The sequence below is a fragment of the Cebus imitator genome, unplaced genomic scaffold (assembly GCF_001604975.1).
Source record: "Cebus imitator isolate Cc_AM_T3 unplaced genomic scaffold, Cebus_imitator-1.0 Scaffold223, whole genome shotgun sequence".
In the NCBI taxonomy this organism is placed as follows: Eukaryota; Metazoa; Chordata; class Mammalia; order Primates; family Cebidae; genus Cebus; species Cebus imitator.
The window spans coordinates 1,501,351-1,516,821 of NW_016107538.1; the positions used below are offsets into that span (position 1 = coordinate 1,501,351).

Below are 15,471 nucleotides of genomic sequence, written 5' to 3' on the forward strand. Positions count from 1 at the left end.
AAAATTTACTATCTCAACCATTTTTAAGCATACAGCTCAGTAGTGTTAAGTACATTCACACTGTTGTGCAACTGAGCTCCAGAACTCATCTTGCAAAACTGACACCATGTCCTCATTAAACAGCAACTCCTCCTTCCCCTCCCCCCAGCCCCTGGTACCACAATTCTACTTTCTGTCCCTATGAATTAACTGGTCTACGTACCTCGTATGAGTGAAATCAGACAATATTTGTCCTTTTATGTCTGGCTTATTTCACTTATTTCTCTTTGTGTCCTCAAGGTTCAGCATGCTGTAGCATGTTTTGGAATCTCCCTCGTTTTTAAGGCTGACTAATATTCTATCGCATGGCTAGACCACACTTCATGTACCCATTCATCTGTTGATGGTTGCTTGGATCGTTTCTGCCTTTTGGCTACTATGAATGATGCTGCTGGAAACATAGCTGCTCTCTGAATGCCTTCTTTCAGTTCTTTGGGGTATATATTCCCAAGAGTGGAATTGCTGGATCATATGGCAATTCTGTGTTTAATCTTTTTACGGAACTGCCATACCATTTTCCATGGTGGCTGCACCATTTTGCATTCCTACCAGCAGTGCACAGAGGTTCCAGTTTCTCCACATCCTTGCCAACCCTTGTTATTTTCTGGGATTTCACAGGACTTTCTGGATCTGAGAACTGGATTAGCCAGAGAAGTTAAGTTTATTTGAATTAGAAAGATTTAGGCTAGGTTTTGAGGGTGAAAATGAGAAAGTGAGGGATGGCTGGAGTAGCAAGAAAGATACAGGGAAGGAATTTTAGGAGTTTGAGCGATGTCATGAATGGGATGCCCCTTTGGGGACTTGGAGAAGTTGCTGCAGAGAAATCAGTTGCTTCAGAGGCCTCCTGTATGCTGAACTGATATTCCTAGGAAGGGGACAGTGTGCTGGGGCTGTCCAGGAGGCACAGTGGGGTTTAGTGGCAAGGACAGCCCTGCAAGTGCCAGGGCTGAAAATCAGAGGGTAGCCAAGTCTGTCTGCGATATTTTGCAGGGAGTTTCTGTTGAGCCAGGTTGTCTTCAGGTGTGTCATCAACATGAGGGAAATCTCAGGCAGGCCAGAGCAAAGAAGAGAAAGCATCTGTGTGTTCCTCCTGGGAGGCACATGCACTGGGTGAGTTTCCTACTGCGCAGGGCAAAGGTCCCAGTCCAGCTGTGGGGAGGCATCATCAGGTGCGTGGCAGTGAGCACGCACACTCGGTGCACACGTGTGCAAATCCAAATGCAAAATGCCAGCTGTTACCACTCATGGGGTCATTTTCACATCTAAAACAGGAATAGCAGACGCCTGTAGTGTCTCATGCCTGGAGTCCCAGCTACTCTGGAGGCTGAAGCAGGTGGATTGCTCGAACCCAGGAGTTCAAGTTTGCAGTAAGCTATGATCGCAGCACTGCAATCCAGCCTGGGCGAAAGAGCGAGACACTGACTCAAAATAAAATAAATAATAAGTTCACAAGTGAAGAAATAAATTTTTATGAAAATAACCATATTTTCCAAAGGAAAAGAAAGGCCAAGTGAGGAGAGTGGCGTTGCTCCCCATTTTTGTGACTCTCTTTAATGTCTCACTTTCTAGAAGACAGCTGAATTATCAGACCTGCTTTCGCATTGGGTCTTGTGACAGACTGTTTTGATTGACATCTATGAAGAAAATCTGGCATCACATAGATATGTCATTGGAAAAGAGGTCCCCACAGCACCCCTAAAATGGTCTTAAGGGTGCTTCCCCAAAGTCTACAGACCACACGTTGAGAAATGGCATTCTAACCACCCTGTGTGAATCTCTGCTCACTTTTTGGAAACACGCACCTCTATTCCCAAGCCTGTCATCTCTCCCCATTAATAGCCATCTGTCCCCTGGTTATCCAAGCTCCAGTCATGGAGGGCCCATTTCTTTGAGATGCCATGTGCTGCCCTGTGCTGGGTCGGGCAGCTCAGTAGGGAGCCAAGAGTGACTCAGCCACACTCTCCGAGTGTCACTCCCCACCAGCAGTGACTCAGACGCACCTGCTGGTGTTCCCAGACGTCCCGATGAGGAACTGTCCACAGGCACAGTTCCTAGAGGTGGCACCGTTAGACCCATCATGAGGAAAATAGGATCGTCCTCAATGCCTCGTGCTTTTTAGGATGGACCAGCCCCTCCAAGACTAGTGCAGTGCACAGGAGGAGCTGCAGGGACCACACCCGGATCTGATTCTTCCGCTTCCCTGGCACATGCAGCAGGCCCCCGGTGCCTCCTCCCATTCTGTGTCTTCCTGAGAGCGAGGGCAGGCCATGGGCGCAGAGTCAGAGAGGAGCCTGTTCCCAGGGCTGTGGCCCCGGCTGCAGCCTCCTGAGACACCTGAGGATCTGGTGAACTCTTCTCCCTCACACCCAGTCCCTGGGGTAGTCCCAGCACCTGGTGACACCATCTTCCCCAAGAACCTGGCTTGGGGAGGGGGCATGGAGAGGACATCAAGGAGGCAGGAAGTGGCCCAAGGTCCTCAGGACTATGAAGTGCCCTCAGTTAGCACAAGCATCCTGTGGACCTAGGTGGGGTCGAAATAAAGCAGTAAAGCAATAATGTGTGCCATGGCCTTTGGCCAGCCTCTCTCTGGCTTTCCCTGTTGTAGCCCTGGGACCTTGGGGAGCCCCACCCATCTGGAATTCACAGGGTGGGCCAGCGTTGGCGTGACTCACAGTGACCCTGAGCTGCCTTTCTGGGAGACCCTCCTCCTTCCCTCCCCATCCTGTGTCTACACGCCTTTTCCCCTCCCAAGCAACAACCTCAGGAACCCAGACAGCACTCCAGAGAGGCGGAGCCACAGTCAGCAGCTGGGCGCCCAGGGGGACAGCACGGGAAATAGCGGGAGCGTGGGCTCCAGAGAGGACATTTGGCATCTTCACAGCCCTGCCCAGCCTCCTGGGTTGGCATCTGGGATTTTCTTGCTCCTTCCAGGCACAGCCTAGACTGGCTTGGAGATGTAGGGGGTCCAGGAAGATGGGGCAGGGCCGGTAGGAATGCAAGAAGCCCAGGCAGCCATCTAGTCCAGAGCTTTCAAGCTTCTCTTTGGAAGAGAGCTGCATTCGTCTGTCTGTCTGTCTGTCTGTAACCAGGAGCTGCTCTGTAAGAGCCGCAGCCCGCAGCCCTGCTGGCTCCTCTCACCTCCCTCTTGTCCACCCCAGCCCCCAACCCTCAGCCCCAAGATCTTGGAACACACTTTAACAATCACTAGTGCAGTTCATCTGCCCATTTCACAGATGGAGAAATGGATCCTAAGAGGGAAGTCTCTTGCCACAGACTTACAGTGAGTTGGGGCTGGTCAGGGCCTAAAACCCAGTGCTATTTCCCAGGGTCATTCACCGACAGACAGCAGGGACAGCCATAACAGGGAGACCACTAGGTGCCAGGGGTGCTCACAGAGGAGAAGGGTGCCCAGGAGCAAAACAGAGGAGGGACAGAGGCTAGCATTAAGTCACCAACCACAGAGGAGCAGCCCAGCCTGCTCGACGGACTGTAAAAGAAAAATAACTCCATGCCTCTGGCCTCCTCTGGCCACGTGGCCTCCAGTCTAGCCTCTGATGCTGGGAATAACCACCCTTCTGTTTCCACCTGATCTGCCCTCCTTTCCCAGCTCCCCGTCCCCACTCAGGCCCTCTGAGACCGCAGAACACAAGCCCTTTGCGTTTCAGCTCTCCTGTGTCCCCAGCCTCCTTGCACCCACGGAGGGCGGGGCTGTGATTTTGCACATTAGTGGGTGATAGTTTGTGTACTGGGGTCTCTCGTGTCCACACAGTTCCAACACACCCTCCTGACCATGAGGCCAGCCTGGACTCTGTGTGCCCAGATCCCTGCCCAGCCCCTGATTTCCGCATTTTTCTAGGGAGAGAGCTCGTGGCTTTTGACACATTCTCAAATGGGTCTGTGGTCCAGGAGACTGAGAACCCCTGCAGAAGGGGAGGACGGGCGTTCCAGGGAAGAGTGGTCAGAAATGAAGTAGAAAGAGCACTGCAGCTTCCTCTCTTCCCTGCCAGAGACTTTACGTGTATTGCTTAGTCTTTCCATTACCTCCTTGTGATGCTGGGGTCACTGTCCCCATTTCTCAGATGATGAAACTGAGGCTTAGCAATGTCAGGTTGTTTGCTTCAGGACACAGCCCTGGCTGAGGGATTGAAAAAGCCAGGTCAGGGCCAGAGGTCAAAGGCGAGTATTGCCCCTGCTTCTACAAGGGGGTGCAGCTCTAGAACCTGCACCGGCCAGTGCTTCAGAAGCCTCCCATGACTGCATCCATACCAGACCTTGAGCCCCCAGGTCCTGGTTCCCAGCAAACCTGGCACAGGTCCTGACAGTCTGCCTCCAAGGTTAATTCTTGCCACATGGAAAACACAGTCCTCACAACTGGTCTCTTGTGTCCTCATTGAAGCATGAATGAAGCTATAATGAGGGTGGGGGCAGAGTGCCCCCTCACCAATGCAGGTAGGACCCAGCTCGCAGGTGGGCTCCAAGGGGGTGCCCCTCAGGAAGCTCCTCCCACCCCTGGGCATGACACTCAGGTCCTCCAGAGCCCCCAGCAAAGACTATTTGCTTGTAGCAATGTCAGCTGCCAGACCACAGAGCCCGTCCCTGCCCTCCATCTGCCCAGCTCACCCACCCTCTCACCATCCCTTGACCAATAAGAGCAGTGCGATCTGCAGAGCAGGCCTAAGGCTGAGGCCGCGCCCCGCCTCCAACCTTCCTGAAATCCCAACAGCACAGAAGGCGTGGGCCTTGGTGTCTCCATCTGTAGACAGCGTATGACGATGTCCAGCCTGCTTGCCTTCCAGGGATTTCTAAGAATCACGTGGGAAAGTTATTTTAAAAGTTTAGACTACAAACAAAATGACAAGGAGGAAACTCAGCTGGTCACCCACACATTCCCAGCCCAGATGTCCCGTCCCCAGGGTGCTGGACCCTAGCCATCTTGGCTGGGAGCCTTTCTCCTCTGGGCTGTGCTGGGGCAGCTGTGGGAGTCCCAGAGTGAGGACAGCCCGCAGTGGGTGGGCCTCCTTTCCCCCCCGACCCAGGGATGCCTCTTGTTCCCCAGGATGGTGTGAGGACAGTCCCCAGATGGGAATGTCATCATTGCCTGGTCTGTGCAAGGCACCAAACTGGGGGCAGGGACCGCAGTGCGGATCATACCCAAGGATGGCAGAAATTGGAGGGGGTGCCCTTGAGGAAAGGGAGCAGTTGTGCCCACCCCTTTCACATGGAGTGGCATGAAGCACAGTCCCCACCCCAGGGCAGGCGCATCACGTTTCCTTCCTTCTCCAAAGCAGATCACTCCATTTTAAGCTCAGGGGTCTCATGACCTACTTTAGAGGAAGGTCACAGGATTTTTCAGGGCCTGCTTCAGGGGAGAACAGCACTCAGAGAGACTTTCCTGCGTCGGCTGCCTCCTCAGGTGCCAGGGTGCCATTTTCTGGGGTGGTGTTTTCTGAGCCTCCAAACCTGATCCCTCCCTCAGACCCAAGGAAGCCCTGCTCCAGCGGTTTCTGCTGCGGCCCTGTCACACTTGGTGGCCCTTGCCTCCCGTCGGAGAGGGAGGACTCCACTCAGTAACTTTCTCAGGGAGTCCTGGTGGGGTTTCCCTCTGGGTGCCTGGCAGGCTTTCCTTAGAATCCCACCACTCAGAAACCCCCAAGGCAAAAGAACACTGGGGCTGCATCAGCTACAGAAGAAGCAGTACAAATAACATCAGAAGCAGGAAGAAAACACAAATAAATATCAATAAACCATCCTGTCATAAGGCAGTTTTGGGCCAGGCGCGGTGGCTCACACCTGTAATCTCAGCACTTTGGGAGGCCGAGGCAGGTGGATCACCTGAGGTCAAGAGTTCAAGACCGGCCTGGCCAACATGGTGAAACCCTGTCTTAAAAAAATAATGAAATTTAAAAAACAAGGCAGTTTTGCCAATTCCAAATTTTGCCATGATGGAGAAGCAGCTGCTCACACCGCAGTGGGCTACCCTTGGCTTCCTCCCCTGGAAAACCAGAGAGACAAAGGTCAGGGGCTGTGCTAGGAGAGGGCCACAAGCGAGGACCTGCAGAAACTGCAGAGCCTGCAGAGGCCAGTCCACCCTCTTCCTCAGCTCGGAGGTCAAGACAAACAGGCAGGGCCTGCCCCAGCCCGAGGGAAGTTCTGCAGACACTCCCGCTGGGGCTCTGCAAGGCAGAGTCACTCCAGTGGCCTGTGCCTACTTCTGGGGATGCTGGGTGAGCTGGGTGGGACAGCCAGCCCTGACCTCTGGGCATCCTTTGCTCTTGCAGGACCTGGGCATGGAGTCGACCTCGCTGGATGACGTTCTGTATCGCTATGCCAGCTTCCGGAACCTGGTGGACCCCATCACACATGACCTCATCATCAGCCTGGCACGCTACATCCACTGTCCCAAGCCGGTAAGGCAGCTGTGGTCCAAGCCAGCCAGGTCCTGGGGTGTGCCGTGGGTGCCTTTCTGGGCAGAGCAGCTCTGTGCCCAAGGAGGACTGGCAGACATTGCCCAGGCCCAAGGAGGATAAGCCAATCCTTCAGGCACCAAGAGCCTGAGGTGCTCTCCCTTGGCGCCACCAGCACAAATTGGTTTTGTTTGGCCCAGGGGGTGTGAATTCACTGCCAACACTTAAAAACCAGAGTTTTTCACATGATCCCTATATTCAGCTGCCCTTGAAAAACTGAAGTTCCAGCAACTTGAAGCCCTCATTTCTGCAGGGCTGCAGCTAAGTAGCCATCCCTGTTACATGGGCCAAGGCCACCACATACAGTTGTATAGGTTGTACCTTGTACAAAAACATGCATACAGAGAGGTGGCGGGGTGGGGGGAGGCAGGGGAAAGTTCAAATCCAGCCCTCTCTCTACCCACCAAATCGTGAGCCCTGGTGCAAGCCGGTGTCCCCTGGAGGTAAACCTGTTTGCACTAAGGTGTCATAGAAGGCTGGCCGTGGCCCTGCAAGGGGATGTCCACTTTGCCTCAGTCCCCACCACTCCCAGATGTCTTCACCTCTGAGGCTGAATGTTCTTTGACATCCTCCCCTTCGCTCATGTCCTTTCCTGCCTTGCCCTGGAGCTCGGAAGGGAAAGGTCCATGGCTCTCCAGGAAAGGTCCTTGGCTCTCCAGGCTCCAGATCTGCAGCTCAGCCCCTCCTGGATGGGAAGTTCTGCCCCATTCCTGCAGCTTAGGTCTAAGCTTCCCCAGGGCTATGCAGCTGGAGCTGTTGGGAAGGGAGGGCCGGGCAGGGCCATTTTCACACTTGAGTGCTTCTCTGTTGCTTTGAATTTTTCTGTCTCGTGGCTCAATTTCCAGTGGCTTCCAAAAGAAGTGCTTCCCCCCTGGCAATCAGGAAACCAGAGCAGGACCAAGGGGTGCGGGAGGGAAGCTCTTCCTTTTGATGTAGGATCTGGGCCAAGAGTAAGATGGTTCCCAAGCCCAACCCTCGCTCGGCCCGGGCACAGATTTGACTGTGGTCCTACAGTGAGCTGGAGCCTTGCTCTGGAAAGGCATTTCCTGGGGCTGAGCTCCATCTGCGCTTTGTTGAGAGCCTTCTCTCTGACTCTGGGACTACTTGGTGCAAAGGCTCTGAAGTGGGGCTCAGCCATGGAGGGCTGGGAGCTGGCCAGGGCCAGATCGCAGCACTGCAGAAGGCAGGGATACCGGGCCCAATGGGAGGGGAAGGAAAGCTGGTGATGAGGGAGCCTGGAGGCCTGACTGGTGCCAGGAGCTATGGGGAGCTGGCTGGGGCCGACGCCTCCGACACCTCTCATTCAGTTCCACCTGGTCCTGCCTGGGCAGAGGGGAAGGGACGGGAGTCAGGCCTGCGAGGAGGCCCTGCGGGTGCCAGACCCTGCCTTTCCTAGAGCGGGAATCGAGTCGCTCACAGAGGAGAGGGTGAAAGGTGATGGGGCTCTCAAAAAAACAAAAAAGAAATAGGGCTATATTTATGCACACCTTTGAGTTGAGGAAAACAAAATTCAGGTAATCCAGTGATCTGAGCAAGGTTACACCTCGAAGGAGAACCACAGGTGTGATCTGGGCCCATGCAGTAACCCAGAGCTGGGCGGGACACAGGCCCGAGTTCCCTGAGTCATCAGTGCCCACGGGGGCAGAGGAGGGGCCTGGTGGGAGCAGCTGAGACCCCACCCTTCCCCACCTTCCCCCTCACAGGATGCCTCACGGAAGGTCTGTGTGGGGAGAAGGACCCACCCACTCAGAGAGAGAGAGGCAGGCTCCAGTAACAAAAAAAAGAGAGGCCAGGGAGTGGGTAAAGGCCATGGTCAGACCCTGTGAGACAGGGCCAGGCAAGGCCCGGAGGAGGGGCGGGAACTCCTTCCCTCTGATCTTTCCTTTCCATCTGGGTAGGGGCGGGGCAGGGTGGGGGCAGTGCATACCTGGGTTGTCATGGTCCATCCAGGTGACTGTAACAAATTATCATAGACTGGGAGGCTTATAAACAGTAGAAATTTATCTCACACACTTGTAAAGGCGGGAAGTCTGAGATCTGGGTGCCAGCCTGGTTGGCGACTGGCGAGGACCTTTTTCTGGGATGCAGACAGTTACCTTCTTGTGTCCTCACATGGCAGGAAATGGGCAAAGGAGCACTAATCCCATTGTGAGAGCTCCACCCCCACCCATCACCTCGCAAAGGCCCCACCTCCGAATACCATCACCGGGGGATTAGGTTTTAACAGACGAATTTTGGGAAATACAAACTTTCAGTCCATTGCATGGTGTAACCCTTCTCAAACCACTTAATTACCTGGACTTTGTTTTCCTCAAAACAGAGCCAGGGCCAGCCAGAGTGGGTCAGCCCTGCTGAGGACCAGAGACCTGACGGCCCCTTTCATGCCCATGTGGCAAGTGAGGCTCTCTGGATGAGGCAGGGTGGGAGGTCCCCAAGCTGGTCAGAGGAGCAGCCCCTCTCCATCCATCCCAGCTCTCTGAGCTGACTCGGGGCTGACCAAGACGTCCTGCTCAGAGCAATTTGCATCTGAGAAGTTCCCACGTTATGGGTCCAGAGATTCAAAATCCTTCAGTGAGGGGCTGTGCTGTGGCTTAATTAAAACCCAGACTCCTCATCTGGCTTTGCCTGAATTCCTGAGCTCCCCTCTCCCACTTGCCACCCTGCGGGCTCTGCTTTAGCTTGTGGGCCTCCCTCCTCTCTGCTCCTGACACCTCCACACCCTCTCCTACCTTAGGAACTTCACTGCTTCCTCTGACTGCTCCAGCCTCCTCTGTCTGAGCTTCCTTCTGCTGAGTTCAGACTGAGCCTCCAGCCTCTAAGAGGCCTTTGTTGACAAGCCTGCCTAAGGTAGGCTACTGATCTGCCTGTCTTGAGCCCCATTTATTTTTCCATTCATTTCTCCGTTTTACTTACTGGTCTCTGAAATTATCTTGCTTATTTATTTGTTGGCTAATTTATTGTGTTTTCCCCACTAGAATATAAACTCTGAAGGGAAGAGTGTCTGTCTTGTTCACAGTTCCATTCTGCACCAGGCAGGAAGCAGGCGACATGTTCCCTTGTGAAATTTGAAGAGAGTTTAGTAAAGGGTTGAGGACAGGATAAAGGAAATCAACAAGGGATGTTGAGACATCCAAAGACAGCCGCACTGGGAAGCCGTTTCACAGGAGGGCAAGCCGTACTGTCAGAGGCAGGGTGAGAACACGTGGCCTGGAACCACGCTGCGTTATCCATTGCCGTATATCAAATTACCAGAACTTAGTGGCTTAAAACAACAGATGTTTATTGTTATACTCTCTGTAGTCAGGATTGCAGGGGCGGCTGAGCTAGGTAGCTCAGCTTTGGGTCTCTCAAGACATGGGTCGGGGCTGCAAGTATCAGAAGGCTTAACAGAAGTTGGCAGGTCCACTTCCAAGCAAGGCGGCACACTCGCCCCATAGCCTGTCCATGGGACTGCTTGAGTGTCCTTGAACCGTGGCAGCTGGCCTATCCCACAACAGGTGATCATATAGAAGCCATGATGCCTTTGTTTTTTTCTTTTCTTTTTCTTTCTTTCTTTCTTTTTTTTTTTGGGGGGGGGGGCGGGGACAGAGCCTTGCTCTGTTGTCCAGGCTGGAGTGCAGTGGTGTCATCTCAGCTCACTGTGACCTCTGCCTCCCGGGTTTAAGCCGTTCTCCTGCCTCAGCTTCCCAAGTAGCTGGGATTACAGGCGCCCACCACCACGCCCAGCTAATTATTTGTATTTTTAGTAGAGATGGGGTTTCACCATGTGGGCCAGTCTAGTCTCGAACTCCTGACCTCAGGTGAATGGAGGGCAGTGGAGAGCTGTGCTTGTCAGGTCCTGGAGCAGTTACAGAGGTGCCTGGGGAGTGAAGATGGCAGGTGGTATCACTGCCTGATGGCTGAGACAGAGTAGGCTCGGGTGCTGGGACCCCTCCCAGGTCAGCCTGCAGGTCCGCATGTCATCTTTCCTGACAGGTTAATGAGAAGCCCCTCAAACACGTTCTGCCCCAGGACCTGGGCAGCCTCTCTGGGAAGGTCTGGAGAGGCTGCTGCCCTGGCCTGCACTCATAGTCACCTTGACTGTGCCACATCCCACTCCTGCCTTCTTCAGGGATGTGGGGAGGGCTGCAGTGAGTTGATTCTGCACACAGCCACTGAGCCTTCTGCATGAGATCATGCTGCACAGGTGGGTTGGCTCCAGCGAGAAAGAACGTGTGTCCTGCAGATACTGAGGGGTCTTGTGGGGCCACAGGCAGCCAAGTTAGACCAAGGCGCTAGAACTACAGATAAGCACGGTGCAGAGGCCCTCCATCCCTCCTCCCTGCTCCACGCTGCCTCCCTCTCCATTCCCTCTGCACAGACTGCTCTTCCCCGTGCCACATGGTAGGGAATGTGGCTGGCTCTGGCTTCCAGGTAACTTCTCAGGGTTCCAGCCCCTGGGAGTTAGGGTATGTGTGGCTCAGTGTCAAGTCCAGCTTCGAGGGAAAGGGCTAATTGGCTGTACTGTGTCAGCACCCACTTCTGGACCAGTCCACGTCAGGGTCTGGTTGCACGGGACCTATGTGACATATGGTGCCTGTTGTCACAGAGCTCTGGGCCAGGGTTTCATCAGGGCACTTGTCTGCTCTGCACCTGGGAGGCAGCTGTTTCTCAACATTGAAACCACTCAGGAAAGACAGTTCCTCCTCCTCCACCTCCACCTCCTCCTCTTGCTCCTCCTACTCCTCCTCCTCCTCATTTTCCTCCTCCTCTTCCTCCTCCCTTCCTTATCTTCCTCCTTCTCATCTTCCTCCTCATCTTCCTCCCCTTCTCCTCCTCTTCCTCATCTTCCTCCTCCTCATCTTCCTCCTCATCTTCCTCCCCTTCTCCTTCCTCCTCCTTCCTCCCCTTCCTCCTCCCCTTCCTCCTCCTCCCCTTCCTCCTTCCTCTTCCTCCTGCTCATCTGCCTCCTCCTTTCCCTCCTCCTCTCCCTCCCCCCTTCCCCACCTTCCTACTCCTCCGCTTCTGGGCCAGTCCTGCCTAGTCCTTCTCTCTGCAGGAGGGAGCCTTGGAGGAGCTCTCGAAAAGTGGAAGAGTTGAGAAAAAATGAGACAGTCTTGCTGAAGGCTTTTCTGGTTGTAAATGATAGAAACACTTTGAACTGACCTAACCCAAATATAGAATTTCTCACAAGGAGGGCAGCAGATGGTGGTAGGGGCATGAGCCATAGAGCTAGCTGACTTTAGATCCTGATTCCATCTTACGAGCTGGGCAGCCTTGCCCATCTATTTCAGTTCTTTTTGTCCCAGTTCCCTCATTTGTAAAGTGGGGATATTAGTAATACCTGTCTCATAGGGTTGTAGGGAGGTATGGGACTATAAAGACTTTGTAGGGCACTTTGGGAGGCCAAACCGGGTGGACCACTTGAGGTCAGGAGTTTGAGACCAGCCTGACCAACATGGTGAAACCCCGTCTCTACTAAAAACACAAAAAAATGTAGCCGGGCATGGTGGCATGTGCCTGTAGTCCCAGCTACTCAGGAGGCCGAAGCAAGAGAATCACTTGAATCTGGGAGGTGGAGGTTGCATTGAGCTGAGATTGCACCACTGCACTCCAGCCTGGGTGACAGAGCAAGACTCCGTCTTAAAAAAGAAAAAGACTTTGTGTGGTGGCTCACACCTTTAATCCTAGCACTTTGGGAGGCTGAGGTGGGCAGATCATGAGGTCAGGAGTTTGAGACCAGCCTGGCCAACATGGTGAAAACACGTCTCTACTAAAAATACAAAAATTAGCCAGGCATGGTGGCGGGTGCCTGTAATTGCAGCTACTTGGGAGGCTGAGGCAGGAGAATCGCTTGAACCCAGGAGGTAGAGGTTGCAGTGAGCCAAGATCACACCACTGCACTCCAGCTTGGGTGACAGAGCAAGACTCCATCTTAGGGGGAAAAAAAAGACTTTGTAAGGCAGAAGGTATGGTACCTTTCCTCACTTATCATAAGGGTCATGGCTGACAATCATATAACCAGAGACAGCGTAACAGGAGAAAAAGCATAAGAAATTTATTTAATCAAAGTTTTACATGACATGGGAGCTTTCAGAAATGAAGACCCTTAGGTGAAGCGCAGTGGCTCATGCCTATAATCCTAGCACTTTGGGAGGCTGAGGTCGGTGGATCACCTGAGGTCAGGAGTTCAAGACCAACCTGGCCAACATGGTGAAACCCTGTCTCTACTAAAAATACAAAGATTAGCCCTGTGGCGCCAGAGCTCTGGCGAGTCACTTGTGAGTCAGAGCTCGGGTGTGCAGGGCTATAAAAAATATACGTTAAAAAAAAAAATACAAAGGTTAGCTGGATGTGGTGGCACATGCCTGCAATCTTAGCTATTCGGGAGGCTGAGCCAGGAGAATCGCTTGAACTCTGGATGCGGAGGTTGCAGTGAGCCCAGATCTCGCCACTGCACTCCAGCCTGGGCACAGAGCAAGACTCTCTGTCACACACACACACACACACACACGCGCGCACGCGCACACACACACACACACACACGCCAGGTGCGGTGGCTCACACTTATAATCGCAGCACTTTGGGAGGCCAAGGCGGGCGGATCATCTTAGGTCGGGAGTTCGAGACCAGCCTGACCAACATGGAGAAACCACGTCTCTACTAAAAATATAAAATTAGCCAGGCATGGTGGCGCATATCTGTAATCCCAGCTACTCGGGAGGCTGAGGCAGGAGAATCACTTGAACCTGGGAGGCAAAGTTTGCAGTGAGCCAAGATGGTGCCACTGCACTCCAGCCTGGGCACCAAGAGCAAATGTCCGTCTTAAAAATAAAAATTGAGCCGGGCGTGGTGTCTCACGCCTGTAATCCTAGCACTTTGGGAGGCTGAGGTGGGTGGATCACCTGAGGTCAGGAGTTCAAGACCAGCCTGACCATCATGGTTAAACCCTATCTTTAAAAAAAAAAAAGAAGTTTGAGACCAACCAGACCAACATGGTGAAACCCCGTCTCTACTTAAAACAATGCAAAAGTTGGCTGGGCGTGGTGGCACGTGCCTATAATCCCAGCTACTCAAGAGGCTTAGGCTGGAGAATCGTTTGAACGTGGGAGGCGGAGATTGCAGTGAGCCGAGATCATGCCACTGCATTCCAGACTGGGCAATGACACAGTGAGACTCCATCTCTAAAAATTAAAATAAAGTTGAAATTAAAATTTAAAAATAAAAATAAAGGAAGAAAAAAGAAAGAAATGAAGACCCTTAGTCCCAGCTACTTTGGAGGCTGATGCAGAGGGATTACGTGAGGCCAGGAATTCAATACCAGCAAAGGAAATTTAGTGAGACCCCCATCTCTTTAAAAAAAAAGAAAGAGGGCCAGGCGAGGTGGCTCATGCCTGTAATCCCAGCACTTTGGGAGGCCAACGCAGGCGGATCATGAGGTCAAGAGATCGAGACCATCCTGGCCAATGTTAGTAGAGACATGGTGAAACCCTGTCTCTACTAAAAATACAAAAATTAGCTGAACATGGTGACGCACACCTGTAATCCCAGCTACTCAGAAGGCTGAGGCAGGAGAATCACTTGAACCCAGGAGGCAGAGGTTGCAGTGAGCCTAGATTGTGCTACTGCACTCCAGCCTGGTAACAGGGCAAGACTCCGTCTCAAAAAAAAAAAGAAAAGAAAGAAATGAAGACCCCAAAACCCAGGGAAAGCTATTTTTGTTTTGTTTTGTTTTGACCCCAGAGTCTCGCTCTGTCGCCCAGGCTGGGGAGTGCAATGGTACAATCTCAGCTCACTGCAACCTCTGCCTCCCAAGTTCAAGCAATTCTCCTGCCTCAGCCTCCCAAGTAGCTAGGATTACAGGTGCCTGTCACCACACCCAGCTAATTCTTTGTATTTTCAGTAGAGACGGGGTTTCGTCATGTTGGCCAGGCTGGTCTCAAATTCCTGACCTCAAGTGATCCACCCGCCTTGGCCTCCTAAAGTCCTCGGATTACAGGCATGAGCCACCACGCCCGGCTAGCTGTCCGTTTTTATACTCAGGTTTGGTAAAGAGTGCACAGCTTGTAGAAATGCAACGGGACAAAGGGTGTGATCTAATGGTGATGGGCCAAGGGTGCCCGGGAAGGCCGTCTGCTCAGATTCTTCTTGGCCTCTTGTGCAGTGTTCCTCCCTCCCACTCTGGAATGGTCTTCAAGATAGAAGGGAGAGTGACCTGTCTAATTTTATGGCTTGCTTTTGAGGAGAGAGGTTGTAGTTTCTGTGACCTGCCTTGGGGAAGAAGAATTCTGGTTTCTCTGTCTCGCTCTGGGGGAAAAGAAGGGCCAGAGACAGGAGGGCAGCAGAAGGGCAGAAAAACTTTGCTTCTGAGGCCTTCCAATCTCCTTTCGTTCAAAGCTCTCTGCAGCTGCTCAATACATGTTGGCTGTTGTTAGTTTAGAAGAGAACTCTCACTTCTGAGAGAACACCAGCTCACTGTGGTCTCAAGGCAACTCTGTGAGGTGTCCATAGCTATTGCTCCTGTCTGGCCAGTGAGGAGACTGAGGCTCCCTCAGTTCTCCCCAATATCGGCAGAGCCACGTCCACCCTGAGCCTCGCCCTGCGCGTGGCTGCCCCCTTGTGGCAATGGCTGTGCAGTGACACTCCTTTGTCCTCTGTTCTCTTCTTTAAAGGTTTGGCTGCCCAGGCTGAGGGTGGAGGGGGATTTTGGCCCAGATTTTGGAAATCCTGGGAAGTGATTGAAGGAAGAGCTGCAGCTGAGGAGCTCAGTTCGAAGCTTTGGGGACTGGCAGCGTTCTGTCCTGGGGTGGTTCCAGAAGCGATGCTGGGCAGACCGCCTGATCCCTACAAAAATTGCTGGGCATGGTGGCGCACGTCTGTAGTCCCAGCTACTCGGGAGGCTGAGGCAGGAGAATTGCTTGAACTCAGGAGGCGGAGGTTGCGGTGAGCCGAGATCGCGCCATTGCACTCCAGCCTGGGTAACAAGAGC

The 15,471-nt window shown here is 53.1% G+C and overlaps 1 protein-coding gene across 2 annotated transcripts in view; it reads left to right on the forward strand.

Annotated features, from left to right (window-relative positions):
- LRRC75A (leucine rich repeat containing 75A) overlaps positions 1-15,471 on the forward strand; it is a 49,017-nt gene that overhangs the window by 23,077 nt on the left and 10,469 nt on the right. For both annotated transcript variants that reach the window (XM_017496822.2, XM_017496821.2), the window contains exon 2: positions 6,318-6,446. In XM_017496822.2, the coding sequence (XP_017352311.1) occupies positions 6,318-6,446 (129 nt within the window). The remainder of the gene's footprint in view (positions 1-6,317; positions 6,447-15,471) is intronic.